The sequence below is a fragment of the Suillus clintonianus genome (genome assembly GCF_016758775.1).
Source record: "Suillus clintonianus strain FC179 chromosome Unknown DEU56scaffold_67, whole genome shotgun sequence".
Taxonomy (NCBI): Eukaryota; Fungi; Basidiomycota; class Agaricomycetes; order Boletales; family Suillaceae; genus Suillus; species Suillus clintonianus.
Window position 1 is genome coordinate 184,611 of NW_024539291.1, and position 20,841 is coordinate 205,451.

Consider the following 20,841-nt stretch of genomic DNA (forward strand, 5'->3'; position numbering starts at 1 on the left):
AACCCGAATGTCACAAACCTTGATTCAAAGTCAAACCTTGAATCTATCTGGATGTGTTATTAGTTTGAACCTTCGGTGAGCCTGGTAACCCACTGACAGCAGGACGTGCTAATTGTGTTTTAGGATTGAGTTGGCGAGCAAAGTCAATGGGGGAGGCGAGCCTGCAGAACTCGCCAGTGTAAGGTACATGAACACCACCATCAATCAGTTTCAAATCTGACCGTATATCAGCGACGCGTATGTCGTCAAGAACAGGCCCTCAACGGAGAACAAAGATCTGCCGGAGCACAACCGTGAAACCCACGAAGAGTCCGTGGCCGAGCTCAAGGAACGACTGCGACTTGCAGAATTGAATATATCGAAACTGGGAGAGCTGTATCGAAAATACAGACTGCGTTGGCTAGAGGAAAATCATCGGGCAACGATATTGGAGGAATACGCACCAAATGGAATCAGTACTACCTCTCCTGGCCAGATTATATGGAACGCCCCTTCTCCCTTTCCAAGTATGTCCGACGCGTATACGCCTAAAATAAACTGACTGTCTTTCTTAGCTAATGTCAACGACCCCGAGAATCTAGAAGAAGACATACCGTAGCACTGTCGTGTAGTATTACAGTCGCTGTACAGAAGATGTCAGTGACTCTTCATGGGGCAATTTTGTCGTTATTGGACCTTGAAGTGATGAAACATGCCCGAAAGAAAAAGTTCTTTTCCAGAGTAGGCCCGAATCAATTGTTTTGCCCGCGGTGAAGGAAAGTCAACTGAGTTCCGCCTAATCCAGCGGTTCGATGTCGATATGCCGAGCGACGTGCAGGTCACGAAGGTAGTGGAGGAGGGACGACAACTGATTCATCATTCGTGAGCCAGCTGGCGTTACCACGCCGGCTGCGAAAGCAGATTTTCAACTGAGATACGCGAGCTTGTAGGACTTTATTCACGAAGTGCAAAAGCGCGTAAGCCTTGAACAAATTCAGTTGATTTGATGGCGATATGCGAGGTGTAGCTGAACGGGATATGCACGAGGTAACACGAAATGTACAGAGCGATGACACTGGTAAAGCGTGATGCAAGCGAGATCAGAGCAAGCAACAATGGAGGGGGTGTCCGGGCGGGTACTGGTGCATTTGCGCGAATCGACAAATCGAGCGCAGGCGGACAACGAGCAAGATGCGTAGAGCACTGAGACAGCAGCGTGACAGCGACAAATCGAGCGCAGAGCAGAGGGCATAGATGTGGCGCATAAACAGGCGGGTGTGCGGGGGGAAAGGTATTTGATAATTATAAGATCAACATAAAGAACAAAATCAAAGAACAAAAAACGAAGTTGGCGTTGTGGGATGGATTGATGGTTGAGTTACACAAAATTAACTATGATCATGATGCTCGTGTGATGGATATGATGCAGGCGGGGGTTAGATGGTGTAGGTGTCCGTAAAATGGATATGCGTTTTGAGTGATTATTAGCCGTGATGATGTAGAAGATTGAACGAGGGGGTAGGGACCATGCACGTCGTCGGCCCTATGAGTTTTCATCTTTGAAATCCTCGTCGCCGTCCATGCCTGCTGCTGCTAGCCGCTCCCTTTCCGCCCGATTCTTTGCACGAATAGCTGGCAACTCATCCAAAAGAGACACCTGCTCGCCCTCTTCCCACCGCTCCAGAGCCCACTCTCGTACCAGTATGCTCACCTGCAAGATGACTAGGTCAGCTACTTCAAACGTGCAGCTCATTATGACGCACCTTCATGAATCGCTTGCCAGCGTATTTCTTGTAAAATGATTCGTGACGGACAGGTTTGAGAATATAGTTGAGCATCAGGTTGGCGGTCGGAATTATGGAGCTTTCCGCATACGACGAGTAATGGGCATGATTGGGAGTCTAGAATCCGAAAATGTTATCAACGAGATCAAAATGTGGCATACACATGACGTACCCATTTCGGGCTTCATACCTGGATCCCGCGTCTACGTGTAGTTCAACGGATCAAAAATGACCGGGAGTTCGATTCTTGCGGCCAGAATGCTTCGTCTGGTAGTACTTGGAGAAACGGCCGTATGTAGCAAGAATTTCGGGAGGAATGATGAAGTCGTTATTGGGTGCGCTGAGCGGCCAGAAGTTCGTGCCGAGAACCATGATGGAGAAGTTGATGTCCATATCCTCGTGGTTCTGCATACGCTCCTGGAACTGATCAGTGAGGTCTTTACTGAGACTCATGTCTACGAGAAGCAAGTAAGCGACCGAAAGGTGATGGATGGAGCATGGAATGCACCTGTGAACATTCTCTGCAACTTGTTGGTGTACTCGAAACCACAAGCCTCCTTCAGCTTGGAGATCATGCTCGCCTCGAATTCGTCCGATGCAGATACACCGTGAATGAGGCGCTTAGACAATTTCGTAGCGTAGAACGTCTGGAAGACGTCCTTGTCCTCGATGTACTTGAAAAGTACCATCTACGCACGCAAATGAGAAATCAGCACAAAGCCATCGAGCGAGATACTCACAACGTGGTTCAGGGCACCTTCAAGGTCCTCCTCCTCAGCCATCTTGTTATTTTTGCGCAGCAACATATCCGCGTTGTTGGCGAGCAATTCTGGTGACTTTGTTGTCGATGAACCTGTCGCAGCATTGCGGTTGACGAACTCTCTGCATGCCTTATCGAGCGACGCAACGAATCCAGCCTCTCCTCTAAAGCTCCACGTCACGGTTTCCGAGTTCTTGCGATGAACCTCAAGCAATGCGTCGACGTATGCTTTGGGATCCAATGAATCTGCACCCTCTGATCCTTCGCCCAACAGTTTTGCAACAGCAGCCAGACCGGACTTCTTCACATGTTCCTCAAATTTCTTTCTCAAAGGCTCCAGGCCTTCGGGTATGCGCGATAACAATGCGTACATCCTCTGCAGGTCTTCGTCTTTGTCAAAATCGAGCAAGCTTTGGAAGCTCTCCCAGTCAGAGTGTTGTCGGATCAGCACATGCTCACATTTGCTGACGAGCTGCTTCCGTGTATCAGCGTTTAGGTATCGGTCCACGCTGTCCTCTTCCTCCTTCAGGCGCTCTTCGGCCTTTTTCAGATTGTCAGATACACTGCTTTCTGCGAGGAATGCCTCGGACTCCTGCTCGTAGTACTTTTCCGTTGCGTCAAGGAACGGTGTCTCCAGATGCTCCCTGTAGACATCAAGGGACGCTTTGTTGATGTCCGACTCATCAAGACCCAGCGAAACGAATGAGTCGACCACTGTTTTCACAAGACCTTGATCGATCGTCTCGCCATTTCTTTGGTGCTCAATCAATCTGAGGATGGCACCAGCGAGCTTTGTGTGTTTGCTCTGGACGTGGAGGAAGAAATTCGATTTCCACTGCACGAGCGCGAGCTGTGAGAGGCGATCAGTGTATGGCGATCAGCATGACAGCGTGGAGAAAAGGGGTGACGCACCGTGTATACAGGATATACGCCTTTCCGACCTTCGTCCCGTTCTCGCTTTACCCAGTGGCGATTGAGGTAAGTGAACAATCAATTGATGTAGTTGGCACCTGTAGTGTATCTGTCCCATTCACTGGCGTTGTACCATAGGAGAGCTTCATCTTGGAGGCTATCGGATTGCTGCAGAACGGACAATAAGAATGATGTCTGATCGCTCGTGAGATCAGAAAAGGAAGTCGACGTACATCCTTGAGGAGCTTGAGATGGGCGATAAAATATCGTATGAGGTTGTTGTACAAATCCGAGCCCATTAGATTAGCCCCTGCTGCTGAGGAGTCAGACTGCGGCCAGGAATTGTCATCACTGTCAATGACACTTACCTCGGCTGCCCTGCCCAACAGAATCAGTAGTGGTACTATGCACGCGCGAGGACGTGTAGCAGTTGTATGCCGCTGTGTAGAGGCTCATGTACTTGGAGTAGGAGACGCCAGTCTGGAGCTTGGTCATGATGTGGTCTACTCCGTCCTGAGTACATGGCAATAAATCAGCCTAAGCAACGTAGACGAGAGCGAGAACAAATACCGTCAGCGGCTCATTAAGTTTCTTAGAGTTGGGCACGTTCGGGAAATGGTAGCATGTGAGGTTGTTGTGCTGCGGTTTTATTTGCGTTTCTGAATCGAAAATTGTTTTCAGAATTTCCTTTTCTGGATATGTCATAAATTCAAAATATCTCGCTCATCATCGACCGATTCTCTAGATCTTTGGAGATCTGAAATCAAGCGTGAAAATCGATTATGATAAAATTCTTCAATTCGGACCGATAAGCAAGATCGTAGCAAGCTCGTGAAATCATCAGAATGTCCTAGTGTGAGAGATCATTAAATATTATGTGGTATACTCTGCTAGTGGAGATATGATGGTGATCTACTTTTGTAATATGTGATGTAGATCAGCAATCAATCAGATGAGTTATGCATATTGCATATGGGGTAGTAGGTAGATCATAGCACTACTAGCTAGTGTTGTGGTATGCTGGTATGACTGTAGCGGCACGCTAAGCTTGAAATTTGAAGTGCGGTTCATAACGTTCATAGCTAGAGCAGTTTAGTTTTCTGATCGTCAAATAAAAATAAAAAATACGTACACTGTGCATCACTGAATTTACGCGTTGTGCCACGCGTTGCGCCACATGAACAAGGCCGTCGGCGCAGAGGCGCGCAAATTTCCTGATTCGATGTGACGTTCGGGGCCGCGGAGAAGCAGCCGCCTCGGGTACTGAAGTCAGGCTCCGTGACGGCGACGATTTACTTAAAGCATACCCTGTTTGCGATCCACAGCTCAAATTGCGTCTGGAAAAATGTGAGATTATATTTAAACTACGTACGCGACGAAACTTACACGATTATCGCTTCCGATCTGAGGGGAATGTGCGACTCGAGTCATTGTCTGACGCGTAGTGTAAGTATGAACGATCGGGAGAGTCCGATTATACTTGCCGTGAATATTCCTTATTTGGTGTTCATGAACGGTGATATAGATGACAGAAAGATTATATCATTTTGTCACATCAAATAATGACAAACAAAGTCACGTGATCTACCCCATACGTTACCTCGTACATACATGGTAAATTACCGGTTGTATATTATTTTTAATATGTCAAATCAAAGACCCCATAGTGTTATGGTATTGTCGTCATCTTTGGGCCATTGGTCCCGCAGGCCGTGAGTTCGATCCCTTACGTACACAATATTTTAAACTTTTTCGCGGCGCTGCTGGACCGTAGTTTTGCAATCTGGCCGACGCAACGGATCTACTGATACACAAAATTTAAGTCAAACATCATTTTCGTTATATAGAATGAATGGACGTGAAGATTACTCGATCCCTATGAGGCGAATCGAGAATTTGGACATCAGAATTCTAAAATCAACGTTTTGCCGTGTAGAAGAGTGATCCATTTCTGATATGGAATATACAAAAAAAATCAGTCCAGTTTTCAAGTCGCGACTACATTAAGGCTTCGTGCAGAAGTGAGAGATGTGCATCTCCACATGGTGGCTGGGAGCCGGAAATGAAAACTGCGCATAGGGAACTTGGAAATCCAGGGCGCTATTGATTTGTATGGGCGAAATATCGGTCAAGGTCTTCACCCGCCTCACTCCCTGTATTATTGTTACTTTCGGGACCCCGTTCTTGGTATCCATACCGAAGACATTTACTTCCCTGAACGCATATAAACAATGAGCAAGATCAAAATATATGCGAAGGACACTGACCGTAAGGAAGGTAGTTGTTTGATCGCTTCGGAGAAGAGAGGGAACTGCTCTGGGCACATATACATATCATTGCAAGCAGCTGTGACTCGTGGATGTAGCTGGGGCGCTTTCAGGTAACACTGCGGCTGCGCGTTTATACCATGAGTAAAGGCCTGGTACATCTGATAGAGGCGCGGCTTTCGTCATTGCTATGTGCTATGATGGAGAAAAGACTCACTAGTATGACGAGCGAGCATACAGTACTGCATCGTAGATTGCCATTCCAGTCTTGAATGTCCCCAGGAAATAAATCCGCCATCCGTCCATGGACATCAGCAAGTTCAGGGAGAGGTCGCATCAATGCGACCCATAGGACCTCCTTAAAAGCCTGAGTAGTAACAAGATCACTGATTGCTTGTTGAATCTGACGGACGAAAGTCTTCAGCATCGATTATGTAGTTTCTTGTCTCTTACCCAATGCACATTGTCCGAGTTGAGGAGAATGATCAAATCAAGAATCCTCTGGTTTCTATGCTCGTCGCTGACGACAAACCCAGTCAGTGGAGACGCACTACCTCTTGCCACCTTCCGCAGGTCGGAAGTATAATCTATGTACGAGTCCTTGAACTGTCCCTAATGTTTCAGAGCGAGCGAGGGCAACACATCAGAACGAACGTACTTTGTTCCTTAGATATGACCAACCCACTTCACTTTCGATCTCAGCAGCGTTCTTGATCTTTACTGACCATTCCGTTAGCTATTGGCATGCAGAACTAGAACCAGACACTTACACCGTTCTCCAAGTAGCGCTTCAAACGTTGTATTGTAATAAAGGACTGCTCTGATGAAACACGTGGTTATCAATTGCCTTGAGAATGCGGGGTGCATATCAAACGGGTTTTCTGGAATCCCGACCAACAAGTGTCCTGAATAAAGACATTTCCCCAGCTGAAACGGCTTTCCCCAATATGAATTTGCCAACGAAACTCGGAGCGACTGTTTCTGATAACTGTCAAGGATATCCAGCCTAGATTCCACTATCCAGGAGAGCTCTGGGTGAAAGGATGGCGCCTGAACGGCGAAGTCATCATCCTCAAGGGCACTCGGGATAACGATGTCCCCTTCCTCGACAGTGGTAGCGCCATATATAGATGCTGTGACGCCTCGTCCTGTAGATTCGTAATCGTCATCCAGAGACGGGTATGGCGACGTCGGTGCTACCAGACAGAAAGGCTGCGGAGGGTGCTCAACCGTGATAACGAGGGGTGGTGCAGGAGGCGGAAACCCTAATGGAAAAGTGGCTTCATGAAACGGGATGTTATGGATTTTCTGGAGCATATCGAGCTATGTATTCGGCGTGATGAGCCTAGCAACGTGCTAGCAATGGAAGAACTCACTGTCCAGATGGGAGAAGCCTCCCTTTTGATTGCATTGCCCTTACAAAACAAGCTACTGATATTCCTGAGAAAGGTCGAACCGCTCTCCTAATATGTCCATCGCATCAAAATTTAACACAGTATGATAGAGCTCTCACCCGTATCTCGTAGATGTCATATATTTTATCGCCGCCAGTAGCCAGGTAGCCTATATGATTCATGACAGCATGGGATGCGTCCGCGAGATGGATGTGCTCTCGAGGCCACTGTAAACGAGCACAATGAGATGAAATAATTAGATTTGAGAATTATAGCCTCACATAGATTGGCGATAGTTGCCCTTCATGCGCGGCATACCCCAGAAAGAGAAGATCGGAGAAGCCATGGAAGGGCTAGAAACAAGTCAATCAGAAAGTCACACTTATCGGTGATAGCGAACCTCGTCGATCTGCAGGGTCGTCAGTGATGATGCGGATGATTCAGTGAAAACTGTACTTACACTATTGAACGATAATTGCGCAACTTCGCCTGCAGCTGGTACGAAGACGAAGATTGGAGGATAAAGAAATCCTGGCAGTACCATTTGTTGCATCTTGCGAGTGGGAGAGTGGAAAGGTGAAGGAAACAACACCAAATGAGACTCTAATAAATATTTGGGCGTGCCCGTTTGCCGCCTTCAACCGCTAGGCAATGAATTACAAGCGAGCACCCCCAGGGATCAGCGCCAATCAAGTTACATGCGTCCGAAACTAGAAGTGAAGGTGAGTCAGTACACGCCAAATATTCTCAATTCAGTGAAGAACGGCCAGCAAGAGGGCGTCAGGCCATACCAGATGTTAGCATCGCGAAAATCACCGCCATACCAGGGATTGGGAATGGGGTAAGGCACCGCCAGTGAAACCCGGAAGTGTTAGGCTATACCAGATATTGGGTTAGTGAAAAGTACGTTTGATGGCGAATCAGGGCACGCCAGTGATCACAATACCAGAGATTAGGTTAGCGAAACGTATGTTTGATGGCCAGGGATCACAATGCAGCCAAGAGCCCGTCGGCCAGATGCGTCAGACTACGCCAGGGATTGCAATGCCGGCAAAGAGCCCGTCACCAGATGCGTCAGGCTGCGCCAGAGATTACCGAGGCGAGTAGTGAAAAAAGTAGCAGTAACCAGCTAATGATTGGCAATGCGGAAAAGAGCCGCCAGGAAGAAGCGTCAGGCTACCGATTAACATGGCGATATTATCAATCCTCGTAATCAAAAGTATGGCATGTCGTAAACATGTCGTCCAGAGCCTGGACAATCGAGTCTGTGCTAGCATTAAGCCCCTGATCGAAGAAATCATGATCCTCCACACCAACGTGATCCTCATCTTCGTCCTGTTCATCGCCGTCGTCGTCATCATCAATAGGAGGTTGTTGGAGCGTGGTTTTCCCAAGGTTTCCCCGGCTTTCCGCACGTTCATCCGTCCGCATTGTGGTCTGTGTATTAGAGCGGGGTGCCAAGCAGGGATCTTCTAGAATATTTGCTTGATGAGAGTAAACGTGACCCACCCCAAGGCCGTAGTGATAGCGCATGATAGTGTCACGATCAACAAAGCTAAAGTCCCAGTATTAGTCGTCATCATCATGGGGTGCAGGTCCACTTACCTATTGACATAGTACTCATGCCAGTCGTGTTTGTCTCCCGCGAGAGTGGAAATCCCACGTTCACCTGGATTACGCTGGAGTCGAGAAAAGGCAGGGATGATATGACATGCCCTGAGTACGTCTTTTGGGTCCACAAAGCCGAAAGCATTCTCATTTTCCAGAGGCTGGAAATGAACGCGCTCCAAAGTGCGTGTGCTCCATGCGTGAGTCTGCGCGGATTCGTACCAGCGAACGAAGAGAAATTCTATTCGGTGAGACTCGTATACGTTTGCGGCGCGCACGACGTTAACATGATGTATACCAACGACTTTGGCATAACGATAGTGGCCATCGTGACTGTCATCATCTTGAAGTAACATAATGTTACAATGCGGTGTCCTCGGGTTGACAACATCTTGAGCCCTTCTAACGTCGTAGGTAGTGTAGTTAAATCTGGCCAGGTTGTGGTGATAAATTCGATTACGCTTGATGAAAATCGAATTGTGCTGGTCGGAACAAGCTGATCCCCCCCCAAGCGATTCGGCGGTTTTCGGCTCGAGGCGATAGTGAATGTGTTCCTTCAATCGAGGTAGGAAATCCTGCGTAACAGCTCAGGATAATGACCATCGAGGAGTCACATAAGTTGCTCACCTTCATAGCAGGATCTCCTGCGTGGTTTCGGAGGTACCGACCAAACTCGTCGAATATCTTCTCACTCTGACCGATGTGGTGGTGTAGTTTGGGATCGTTCGCTATTTCGTGTAGATCTGTACGAGAGACTCCGTTTTGTTGGCGTTGCTTGATGCGGCGCAGGCGCGCCTCACGGCGTTCGATCTGAGTCAGTTGGCGAATAAATGTATTTCGGTCGGTGCGACGGTATCTGCCTTTTGGCGTACGATGCTCCAACTCTCCCTGATAAAATTTGAGTTGATAATTGGACGGATCGTGGACTGCGACTTACTGGTTCAGTACTATACGAATCCGTTGTACCAAACTGACGAATGGAGGCAACATAGTCTCCCAGGACGTGGAACTTGTAAGTTTGAATGTTGAATGATTTTTTCCTCCGCAGTTGCTTTGGTCCAGGTGGGTTCTGCGACTGCTCCGGTCTCGCTTTCTCTTTACCTTTAGCGTTGGAACCTTGGGAAGCTTGCTCGGGGTCGTGTCCATTGCTAGTCCCTGTCCGTTTGGCTGTTCCTTTTGCCTGCCGGCGAGATCGTGCGCCGACCTCACGATCGAGCTCCTGAGTTTGATATGAGGGGCATACTTTGTCCTTGAATTGACGAAACCGTTCGCCGAGTTCGGTTGTTTGTTGGTCAAGAATATCTAAAGTTAGGTCAGAATGTATGCGGAGCTTGGCAAGTCCGTGCCAGTGTGACATGGTGAAAAGGAGATCAATAATGATAGTATTGTGAGTGCCGGGGAAAAGGCCGTCAAAGACCGGGATAGAACACTTAGACAGAATTAGCACATGAAGACGTATGAGAATCGTTTAGTGTACGTACTTGTAGAAGATCCTCGAAATTCCGTGCAGCCATGTTTGACATCTCGGAGACGTTTGAACAGAACCGCCTGATTGTCGCCGGTCCAAACGGAGGGACCTGCCTATACCTGTAGAAGAGCGTTAGTCCACCAAGTCATTACTGGGATATTTGGCTGACCTCCTGTCAAGCTCATTGATTAGGTCCTTGTCCAAGGAGGTAAGAATCCTGAGTAAATGAATTAAGAGCATGCGCCACACTCCAAGCTCGACCTCGTGTAAGAGATCGACGACAAGCGCAATAAAGATATTCAGTCCAAATGGACCAAGAGAGTCCGAAAACGCGTTCTATTGATACATTAGTAAAGGCGAGACGACGAATTGATGGTCGTTCTTACGGAGGTCGGTACCCACGATTCATGCTTCAGAATCGACTCAACTGCTGTGCTGCCTACACCAAAGTTCTTCTCGTATATGAGGTTCCGTGCGGTGGCAACCAGCTGACTCCTCGACGTATCAGCACGCGCAAGTGTCTTACGCTGTTGCCTATCACGATTCATACCCAGGTTATGAAGCCTGTTTGTGGGTATGAGGCATCGCGAGCAGGGACAACCTCCTAGCTGCCGGATAGTAGCGACGAGGACCCTGGCCAAGGTGAGTTTATGTATCTCACAGACAAGTATTTATGACTCACTTTTCGGGATAGTCTGCGGAGTAGGTAAATACCCGCGGATAAAATCTGCGTTCCATGCCATCACAACAGAGTATTACAATGCCATGTTTGTAGGCTTCTAAAAACTCGTCGTCGAGCAACACTTTCCACTGAGCTTGGAACAAATCACGATGGCAATGTGTGGTGCATTCACGGCCAACGCCCTTGCCTTCGGTGTAAGACCCCGTGAAATCCTTAAATGAATCCGGAAGCTGTCAAAGTCGTGAGTTTAAACATAGAGGAGAAATGACCGACATACCTTTTGAAAGTAGGCAACATGATTAGCCAGGTGACAGGATGGCTTACAACGGCGATACTTCGACTCGTTTCCAAAATACATGTATACCGGCCATAGTCTCGCGTTACCGAACGTCGTCAGCTGTGTGGCATCCGACCAGAACATGAGTGCTGTAACCACACGAGGTAAGTCACATCCTGCTTCTCCAGGAGACGCCTGAAGCTCGCGATGTGCATCCATGAACGCTGGCGAGGTATACAATTCGCCCTGTATGTTTACCTCATGGGGTAAATGGGGGGGGCTCCATCGCAGTTGATAGGGTTCGTAGTGAAAATGTTCATCGTCGTGAACATTGGCGAGTTTCTCCCGAATAATCGATACCAGAGGTCGATGGTAGAGTTGAGCTCCGACGTAAGGTCGAGTATCCGGCTGAGCTGTGGTGCGAGAGAAAGGTACTTGGATGTTTACTTCCGTCTTACGCCAACCTGCATCATAATCCTCCCATTCATATCCCTCCTCATCGTTAACGCTCGCGCCTAATTGTGAATTAATCTTGTCCCAGTGTGTATGTCGCACATCTTCAGGATCGAAATCTGGGCGTCCGACGATATTGAGTAGTTCTTTGAAGCTCTCTTGTGACTTCTGTACACCACCGTTCCAGTACCAATGGCCAAGATTGAAAGACGTTTGATTGGGGTATGGGTGAAATGAGTCGCGAGGCTCGGTATGGCTATCCAATTCCGCTGGAGCCACATAGGGGATAGAGCTGATATCTTGGAACGTTACAGCCTCTTCCGGGTCATGGGACGGGGGGGTTGAAGAAAAAAACTGGCGCACGAGTCCGAAAACATTCCTTGGCGTGCGGAAAGGAACGGATTGCGATGGTGTACAAGCTGTGGTAGGTACCTCAATGGATTTTGCGGGCGGAACAGACTTCAGTTGTTGAGCAGCATGGCTTGGAGCGCTTGGAGGAGGCTGCGGAAGTATATCTTCATACTGTCTAAAGCGCTGCGGCATGCGAACACCAACACGTTTGGTTCTGCGCTGGGCCAGGGATGAGCCTTCATCTATCTCCATAGACGCTGTGCCAAGATTGGCATTGGGTACTGGGACGGGCAGATCGTCATGTAAAGAAGAACCTCCATATGACACATCCTGGGGGGGGTGCGCTACCGACGGAGCTGGATAAGTGCTGGGAGACTCCTCGCTGAACGACTTGTGAACCTGATCGGAAGACACGGACGAGGATTGCGGGCAGCGGAGCTCCGTACTCGAAAGCGCCATGCTAATGGGAGCATTCTTGACCTCCAGCCGGGACCGTTTTGCAGCTCCTAGGAAGTCTTTTGCTTTTGATAAAGCAGAGAATAAACGTTTTTTGCCTTTCGCACACGATCGTTGATGCCTAGTGTAGGCACTTTCCTGAGTAAACTCACGTGTGCAAGTGCATTTGAAACGTCTCCCAGATGAATCGGTCTGATCCATGGGAAGCTATAGAGACAAGAGACACATGAACCCCGCAGTGAAAAATCGGATCGAATGGCTCACCAATTTCATCCAACAACTTGGTATTTCATAATAGACCTAGGCACTAGATGGCCAGCGCGACTAACCGAACATGGCTATATTCCCACAGGGCAGAATCCTGGCAGCATAGACCAGGGCTGGCGCACTTGACGGCGGCAGAAAAAGCTGAACCAGCTATGGCATTCAATAAAGAGGCGAGTCTTTGCTAAACAGACCAACCAATGGAGGTCCCATCTTCACCTTCTTCTATCATCACTGCCCCACCAGACTATCGTGAAAGTGCTCGAAGGCTCGCCAAACTCGTTACAGAGGCCATGACTTGCGACTTCGCCCTCCTACATTATGACAAAATATCAAGATCAATGATCGAATGGTGCTGGTGAGACGCTGTTTGAATCACGTACCACATTTAAGCGTTGACATGGCCCACAAATGCAGGCCCAACGATGACGAGGGAAAGAAGGTGCTACCGTCGAACTTCAAGAAGTACCGTGAAGAACATGACTTTCTATATCCGTGCTGCCTGTGTGCCGAGGAGGGTGGAAGAGGGGCATACACGGAGGCGGCGGTGTACTCATGGAGGGATAAGACCACCGATAACACTTGTTGGAAAGCAAGATGCGCATCTGATCGATGTGGATATCGAGGTCAGTGTTCTTCATATTTGAAAGATAAAAAACTAACTATCACCTAGTTAAAATCGATGCATACTATCACCGATCGTCTGTAGGAACCTGCCAGTACCCTCGTCGAGGTATGAACTTGCTGCGCTGCAGAGTCATAATTTTATTGAGATACTGCAGAACAGCACAAAGAACCGCGCCCGATTCATCTCGAATGGACTTACCAGGAACAAAAAGAATTGATGAAGAACCTTGAGTCTGCTGGCGATGGAATTACAGCAAATGAGTTCCACACTCTTTTTAGACGCTGCAAGCAATGTATGCGGGTGGGAACAAGGCCGATCATGAAGCGTCATATTCAAGTCTGTTCAAGAGGAGTGCAAAAGCGAAAACCTCGGTAGGTGTCGGGATAAGGCTTCGTTATCGCTTATACTGATGACACTAGGTCTGGGGTAGGAATCACTGGCACGACGTAAGGTTTTGGGCTGGTCCGAGCGCTAACTAGGGATGGGATCACTTGCAGGTGGAGCTGCACAAGAGGGCGAGGTCTGATCATGTTAGATGAAGACCTGTACTTAGCCCAATCGCACTAATATCATTTACGCTGGAAAATTCACCTGTGAATTGATGCTCAATCCTCCTCGTTTGCGAATCGCCGACTGACTTGAATACTGTATTTTGATAAACCATCCATACCAACTTGAGTCAAAGTTGACACGAGCGATAATCGACAAGTCTTGAGCTTGAACATGATACGACAGTACTTGCTGACCAACAGTGCTGACCAATCAACTACGGCCATGGCAATGGACCCGCATCAGCGTCGGAAAATAGCGGAGCTTATGATACCAATCCTTGATTTCTGCATCCATGCACTTTCAAAGTGGATTATTTGAAGGATCGTCGGCCTGTGAGTTATCATGATCAGGCTCGTGCTTCAAACGCCTTAATCATGCCAGGGTAATTTAAAATTAACTTTTATGGGATACACTACGGACTAGCACTACGGACGAATACTCCAATGTGATATCGTTCAGCGTTTGTAGCAGCCACCGTACCATCACGCTAAGTCCCTACCTCATCTCACACTTGGCCGTCTGTTGTCACCTATTACCAGTAGGGGCTTTCCCCGAAGCCTGTCGCCCAGCAGCGACGTCTTTTGCTGTCACCTGTCGAGTCCTGACCAGGCCCCCACGCCACCTTGGACGCGAGAGAAAGACAGCTCTCCTCGTCCTCGCAACCCTCGTAAGAATGAAGGCAGAGTCAAATCGTGTACCCACATCGTTTGAAATTTTGTTATCAGATTTTCAAGACAGACGTTCGTGGGCGCAATTAAGCTGTATCCTGTTATATCATTGATTTATTTTTCTGCTAGGCAATGGAGTTGAAATACTTTAAACCGTGACGATACTACCTATATCTTTAGCTACCTCTGAAAAGTTTGAGTGCGTTTCAGGCCATTGATGATACTTCATCGGACTCCAAGTCCTTACGTCATTTTGATGGCCAGGGAAGGGTTGATGGCCAGGGGATATTCAATCACCGCAGCGCTAGCAGTTCAATACAAATATATTCTCGGACGAGAATATCAGAAACCACACGCTGTACATACTTCCTGCAATTCACCATGTCGACCCCATCCTGCCTTCCCCCTTTCAGCCCCCGTGGCTATTCGTCTCGGAATGTTTGAACTCTCGAATATATTAACTGCTCCTAAATGGCTGGAATTCTATATACGACTTATACCATCGGAGATGGTCAGTTCATAATTTCTAAAACTTTGCACATCCTGGGCCTGAAAGTTCTTCATACAGATTCGAACTGAATTGTACTTGCTTTACGTTTTGCTTAAAGGTCGGGTCGATCTCAGCGATATATGGCAAATAGTTGGGGGGCGTTTGTCGGAAGCGCAAAGGGAGGAATCAGTTGAAAAATATTTCTGGCGACAACACAAGGCGTAGGACCGCCGAACGAATTTTCATGGAAGATAGGAGGGATCGGTGTCAGTTGGAAGTATCCCTATGCAGTCAGGCCATCGATTACGTCCAGCAGAGATGGATAATTCGTGAGATTTTTTTGATTCAGTATTCGAATGAGTGCTTGAGCGATCTGACACCATCTTTTTTAGCATTGCGTCCTATCGAGGTCCCAACCGCGGATTATGTCTCTATCTCAGCAACTCCGAGATGCGCTGTTACACCTCCCATAGTGGTCCATTCGGCAGCTGCAGCTGCTTATTCGGCAGCTGCGCAACAGAAATGTGAAAGTTGGTTAAGGAGACAACACACCGACCTCACACCATCTAACGAATTTTTCTCGATCGAAAGTGACCTGCCTCCGAACGCTCTGGCTGCCGGTCAGCTTGCTCATGCCCCTGAACAACGAACATCAGTCTTCGTAAACGTCAGTATCGTCATTAATTCCCTTGGCTGCTCTTACCTTATCTTTAAAGTGCAACCCGTCGTTCCGCCTGTGCAGCACATGGGTTACCCTTTGCGTCCACGAGGCCTTTGATGAGGCACGCAAAGTGGAACTAAGCACTGAGGCTGGATTGATGGCAACATATCTCGACATTGAACGTTACTATTCTCACCACCGCAATGCCAAGTCGGAGCTGCTTTACTTACGGGCAAAGATGCTTCGCGCCAAAGCTGAGGTAGAAGTTTTTGCGCTGGCCATCGAAAATGCGTGTGCGTCCAACTACTCTGAGAGCGCTTTCTCTTCAAATGCTCATGTCATTACAGCTTCACCACATTCAACTTATTTCCAGTCGGTCCTACCAGAGCAGGTGCATATCTGCAAGGAACGGACTTTTGCCGGATCAATCAACGATCGTACTGACTCGACTTATGGTAATAGCCTTGCGTTTGTCTCAGCCTCGATGTAGGTTGCCATGCTGCTGCGTACGGTCGAGTGTAATATAATCTGTTTCACTTACATCTGCCGCCGTTCGAATTGTACTGGTAATCAGGTGCATATATTATCTATATATGCTTGTATGTACTGCCGACCTTGTATACGTATACCATTGAGTAGCTTCTTTAATTTTTATTGATCAGACTCGAATTCAATGATTACGGTCTGAGATCTGAACTTCCGACGCTCGAATATGCCCATCAGAATATTTGATCTGCAATGGGTTCCTGGAACTCCATTAAAAGGTGTAACCGTTGTTGGTGTTAGTAATTGCTGACAAAGTGGCTTACAAAGTACTAGTCTTGACTCTTGCCATCATCAAAATTTTGAACCTTTGCTCGAGACCAATATGCAGAGCTTGCGTGCGCTCATTCATATCAACTTGGTTGATCGCAAGGATTTTGTTCGTGACTTGTTGCATGTACGTGTCTGCGACAATGATTGTGCACTTGTTGTGCACCTAATCTTATTGCTTTTTAGGCATTTCAGGGTAGCTAGGTGTAATTTTTCTCATCTCCTGTTGCTCGTTCCTTTTGAAATTGATCATCGTGCCCAGCGCACCGCTGCTCGACGCGTCTCGAACAGAATCAAGATGTGCAACGACCGCGTGCCTATGATGACACTGATCTATATGATCTGATGCTTATTGCCCGCGCTTCACAGATCACTCATTTTTTATTCACACAGGATTAGAGTTGCTACGGAATCGACTCCCGGTCATTTTCGGTCCGTTGAACTACACGTAGACGCGGGATCCAGGTATGAAGCCCGATCCACTCGAGTGTTAGCCATTTTCCGGACAGGATGGCCTTTAAGGTGCGTAGCTTCAGGCACTATTCATGCCAGTGTTCACAGCTCTCTATTGCTCAGACCACCAGCTTTTGCTCCACGGAAGATATGGATAAGGCGACCACAATGGACAAGCTAGGTGACCAAATCATGTGCTCTTCGTCACGCGAATCCATCGTGTATCAATCGTCCAACTTCGACCAAGCTATCCACTCTCCCACTTTCGCTCGTATCAGACATCATCTTGAATTCCGCATTTCTACCTGATGGACTTGATGCCCGGAGAGATACCGCTCGTTATGAGATCCGAGAAATTAGTCAGAAACCCGAGATGATTCTGCCAGAGGTCTTGCATGAGGTTGCATACGGTAGGAAAATACTTCGGAATTCTGGGATGCTGGTGCTGGGATGCATTGCGAACGACCAGTGGAGTTGGCTGATAAATATTTCTAATCCCTCAAATCTGCGCTAACACCATCAGTTTCATCACTTCAGCCGTCAGCCACTCAAAATCTAACCACCTCGCTTGCTTCCCTCGTCGTCCTCATCATCACCCTCGCTCTACAAGTCATTAACTTGTGCTGCATCAACATATCTGTACCGTACGTCCCTTTCTACCGAGCCACCGCTTCCTCCACTGAACCCTCAGTCCAACTACGTTGGTGGCATCGACAGAGTTCGCTCAGCTCTACCTAGCTTTTGAGGGTGTAGGTGTTGATGACGAGGATGTATTTACCCTCGCCACTATGTAAGTCCTCCTTGGAGGAGGTAGAAGTTTCTCAGCTGGTGAGTAATCATTTCCTTCGCCACACGTTTTATTCAACTTCTTGCATGTGGTCCTAGTAAGGGAATGTACTCCCGACTTTACACACATCCTGAGTCAGTATCGGCCCTGAGGACTATGGAGAATGGGATCGACCGAGGTGAGTTTATCTGATCTGTATGACGGTTGCGTGTGAGCTGATGATGGATGATGCCACTAGACCACCTCAGGACGCTGGTTACCAGCCATCATACCTGCAACAGTCCGAGCCATCTGGACTGTGATTCCCTGAACCACCCCCACCACCCATCCCCCACGAACAACGCACATCTGGCTATGAAAGCGGCTGCGTATTCTCAGCCTTCTCGCGACTACTTTTCTGTCCCGGAATCGCTGGAGCCACGTCATGGAGGCAACGTGTACGCATCCCCTGCTGGTCGCCCTCCTGGGGCATCATCCAGTTATGCGCCAGCGGGAGGTTACACCACCTCCTGGGGCTCCCCCTCAAGCTAGACCTTCATATGGACACGACCCTTCTCCTCAAGGAGGGTCGGGTCACGGCGCTGCAAGTGATTATTACAATCGGCCTCCGCCAGGTATGCATAGACTGCCAAGTATCGCTTCTTCCTGATTAATGGCGAAGAAGGTCAATCAGCAGTCACATTCGTACACTCCCGATCACGCAGCTGCTCATGGTGAATCCTTTAACCTACCACGCTACCAGCCTCAGCCACCGAGCGAGTTCGACGAAGAGGTTGTACAAGTCTCATTTCTCTGCTCATGCTCAGGCTTATGGGTAAGTTCTTTCTAATGAAGGCGGCTGGGCTGAATCAAATGGCGCTTCTTATAGTTCTGGTCATGACGATAAACCGATGGCGAATGATGATATAGGCACAGCTGCCGCTATCGAGGCGCTGAAGATCACAGCTGCAAATAACCAGGAAGACCACAGGATGGATTCCAAACTAACACGGACGCTCCGCATGCAAGGCCATCTGCCGGACCACAAGGTGGATTCCAGACTGACACGGACACTCAGCATACGAGACCGTCTGCTAATATTTCTTCTGGTGCGCAATATTCATCAGACATAGGCGGGCCACTGCTTCCTTCCATCTCATTTACACGGATTCCTCGCTCTTAGGCGTTTCGTCCCCAATGCTCCCGGCCAAAGAGGCAACACCTCCTGCACAAATGCTACCCCCACCTAACCAATCAGTTTAGCCTGCTTATGTACTAATCTATCTCCAAAGTTGAACTTGAGCGTGTCAAGAATCAGCTCAAATCGAGCCTGGTGATGGCTCTCGAGAGTCGGGCGGTGGAGGTGAAGGTGAAGGATCTTTGCCGGAAGGTACGACAACTTTTATCATAAACATGCCCGCATACTCACGTGATAATTTAGTTGCCTGTCCACAGTCGAAAGACTCCTGTGACCGAAATGACTACGACCTATGATAAATAAGGTGACTCCTGACTGCGTGTGCCGCGTCGCTACTAGACTATTCGCACCTTCGTCTGGACACAGGGCCACAATTTTGACGATAGGGCGCGGGGATATTATGAGATTGGAAGGCGACATTTCAAATATGGTGTTTCCAGGAGCATGAAAGTTTGAGCGCTTTATAGATCACTGCATATTTTCGGTATTTAATTTAGGCTGCCAACAACTTGTTTTTCATCATACGAGGTGTGCTTGACGAACAATATAAATAAAAGAAACAAACGCGACAAGGAAAACTTAACCAACCCACAAATGACTTGGAGGGACGTTGCTTTCAGATGCATCAGATGATCAGATAATCGATAATCAAGGATGCGGCTCCAAAAAGGAAATAACAACAACAGGTTACCATATATGCGTTGTGGTTCTCACGTACTAGTAGTACTTCAACAAGCGATTATTATTGTTTGCAAGTGGAAGCCATGGTACGTTCCCGAATCGCACCTTATGACACTGTACAGTCCTCCAAGTCTCAGGATGTGTCTTGTTCTAGGAACTCAAGGCTATCAACAGCGCGTAGCGGAGCATGCTGGACCGTAGTTTTGGAAATCTGGCCGACCGCCACTGCCTCGGTACGCTGAACCGGTAATGTTGTGAGTACGGATCTAGTACTGATACATAAAATTTGAGTCAAACGTCATTTTCGTTATATAGAACGAATGGACGTGAAGATTACTCGATCCCTATGAGGCGAATCGATGACCCTCCGTAAGTGACATTCGCTCCCATTAATGATATCATTGACCGTTTTTAACAGGCCCGGATTGTATGGGAGTGTTTGGGAGGAGTTGGTACACCCCTTGGGGGGGACTTATTACTATCACAATAAAAAGGTGAGCACTGGCCGTTTGTATAAGCGATGTATTTACTTACCTGAAATTTAGAACACATATACGTCACTAAATATACGCCACATGGATCGACAAAGGCTCGAAGAATTTATCGATGTATCAAGAGCCGCGGCGAAAGAAGACGATTGGGTATTGGTTGTTCACCAAATGAGCTACAGAGGAGAAGACGTATACCAATACTACTATGTGGTCCACAACCTGCGCATCATCACCTGGCTCGATGATCTGGACGGCTACCTTCTTCTCCGAGAATGTATCAAGGCAAGCGAGTGGAGGCATAAGAGTGCGTTGCCATGCAATTACTTGATCTTTTTCTCGATCGTGTTATACAGGGCTCGAACTAGAAGCTCAGTATTGGTGAGTTTGGTCGACGAATATCGTTTCACTTATTTTTATGTTTCACTGCTTCACAGGAGACACGTTGAATTTTTTCCGCACACGTTCCGCATGACGAGCTCCCAAGTTAGACGCACACGCAGAGAAATTCTTTGTTACCTTGGAGGTAAGCCCTATATTACTGCAACGACAATCAGAATCACATGAACGTACAATAGAAGCTACAACTTTGGCCCAATCTACTGCAGCTACGATTTTCTGGACTCTAGACCAAATGAGACAGGTTGACGCGCAACTTGCTAGTGTCGGTATGTGCCCAAGTCTTGTCCGCCATAACATCGTGATGACCGAGGAACAGAAGCCCTTGCAGAAAACGAAATCATTGAGGATACTGGTGTCGTGCTTTGTTGTATGTGAGCCCAGCAAAA

General features: G+C 47.9%; 6 protein-coding genes across 6 annotated transcripts; 3 read left to right on the forward strand and 3 right to left on the reverse strand.

Moving 5' to 3' along the window:
- Window positions 1-7: 7 nt before the first annotated feature.
- DEU56DRAFT_758363 (uncharacterized protein) lies at window positions 8-598 on the forward strand (the record flags this gene model as incomplete). Its single annotated transcript, XM_041350226.1, has 4 exons — window positions 8-75; window positions 124-183; window positions 232-506; window positions 555-598. 4 exons carry the CDS (start codon window positions 8-10, stop codon window positions 596-598), a joined length of 447 nt encoding a protein of 148 aa, XP_041205710.1.
- Window positions 599-1,522: 924 nt separating this feature from the next.
- Window positions 1,523-3,944, reverse strand: DEU56DRAFT_957250 (Cullin; the record flags this gene model as incomplete). The annotated part of the gene is made up of 9 exons (XM_041359262.1): window positions 3,804-3,944; window positions 3,669-3,751; window positions 3,436-3,480; window positions 2,504-3,373; window positions 2,272-2,452; window positions 1,997-2,218; window positions 1,925-1,953; window positions 1,743-1,880; window positions 1,523-1,690 (listed from the first exon to the last, which is right to left on the reverse strand). Exons 1-9 carry the CDS (start codon window positions 3,928-3,930, stop codon window positions 1,523-1,525), a joined length of 1,863 nt encoding a protein of 620 aa, XP_041205711.1. The 5' UTR covers window positions 3,931-3,944.
- A 640-nt stretch (window positions 3,945-4,584) lies between these two features.
- Window positions 4,585-4,866, reverse strand: DEU56DRAFT_915416 (uncharacterized protein; the record flags this gene model as incomplete). Its single annotated transcript, XM_041357734.1, has 3 exons — window positions 4,585-4,698; window positions 4,743-4,772; window positions 4,822-4,866. 3 exons carry the CDS (start codon window positions 4,864-4,866, stop codon window positions 4,585-4,587), a joined length of 189 nt encoding a protein of 62 aa, XP_041205712.1.
- A 572-nt stretch (window positions 4,867-5,438) lies between these two features.
- Window positions 5,439-7,649, reverse strand: DEU56DRAFT_758365 (uncharacterized protein; the record flags this gene model as incomplete). Its single annotated transcript, XM_041350227.1, has 11 exons — window positions 5,439-5,649; window positions 5,703-5,863; window positions 5,920-6,105; window positions 6,156-6,314; window positions 6,361-6,422; window positions 6,473-7,025; window positions 7,079-7,165; window positions 7,216-7,323; window positions 7,378-7,449; window positions 7,497-7,505; window positions 7,557-7,649. 11 exons carry the CDS (start codon window positions 7,647-7,649, stop codon window positions 5,439-5,441), a joined length of 1,701 nt encoding a protein of 566 aa, XP_041205713.1.
- Window positions 7,650-12,855: 5,206 nt separating this feature from the next.
- On the forward strand, window positions 12,856-19,187 carry DEU56DRAFT_915419 (uncharacterized protein; the record flags this gene model as incomplete). Its single annotated transcript, XM_041357735.1, has 19 exons — window positions 12,856-13,013; window positions 13,073-13,281; window positions 13,329-13,388; window positions 13,438-13,575; window positions 15,386-15,660; window positions 15,710-15,947; window positions 16,002-16,045; window positions 17,458-17,564; window positions 17,612-17,710; window positions 17,806-17,885; window positions 17,946-18,144; window positions 18,198-18,321; window positions 18,369-18,479; window positions 18,514-18,521; window positions 18,576-18,735; window positions 18,765-18,795; window positions 18,870-18,943; window positions 18,999-19,076; window positions 19,128-19,187. The coding sequence occupies 19 exons, from the start codon at window positions 12,856-12,858 to the stop codon at window positions 19,185-19,187; spliced, it is 2,253 nt and encodes a 750-aa protein (XP_041205714.1).
- Window positions 19,188-19,648: 461 nt separating this feature from the next.
- Window positions 19,649-20,822, forward strand: DEU56DRAFT_758368 (uncharacterized protein; the record flags this gene model as incomplete). Its single annotated transcript, XM_041350228.1, has 9 exons — window positions 19,649-19,651; window positions 19,767-19,819; window positions 19,881-19,934; window positions 19,984-20,059; window positions 20,111-20,360; window positions 20,410-20,434; window positions 20,491-20,579; window positions 20,611-20,721; window positions 20,784-20,822. Coding segments are annotated over 9 exons (700 nt in total), but the record flags the coding sequence as incomplete, so codon positions are not given.
- Between the last annotated feature and the right edge of the window lie 19 nt (window positions 20,823-20,841).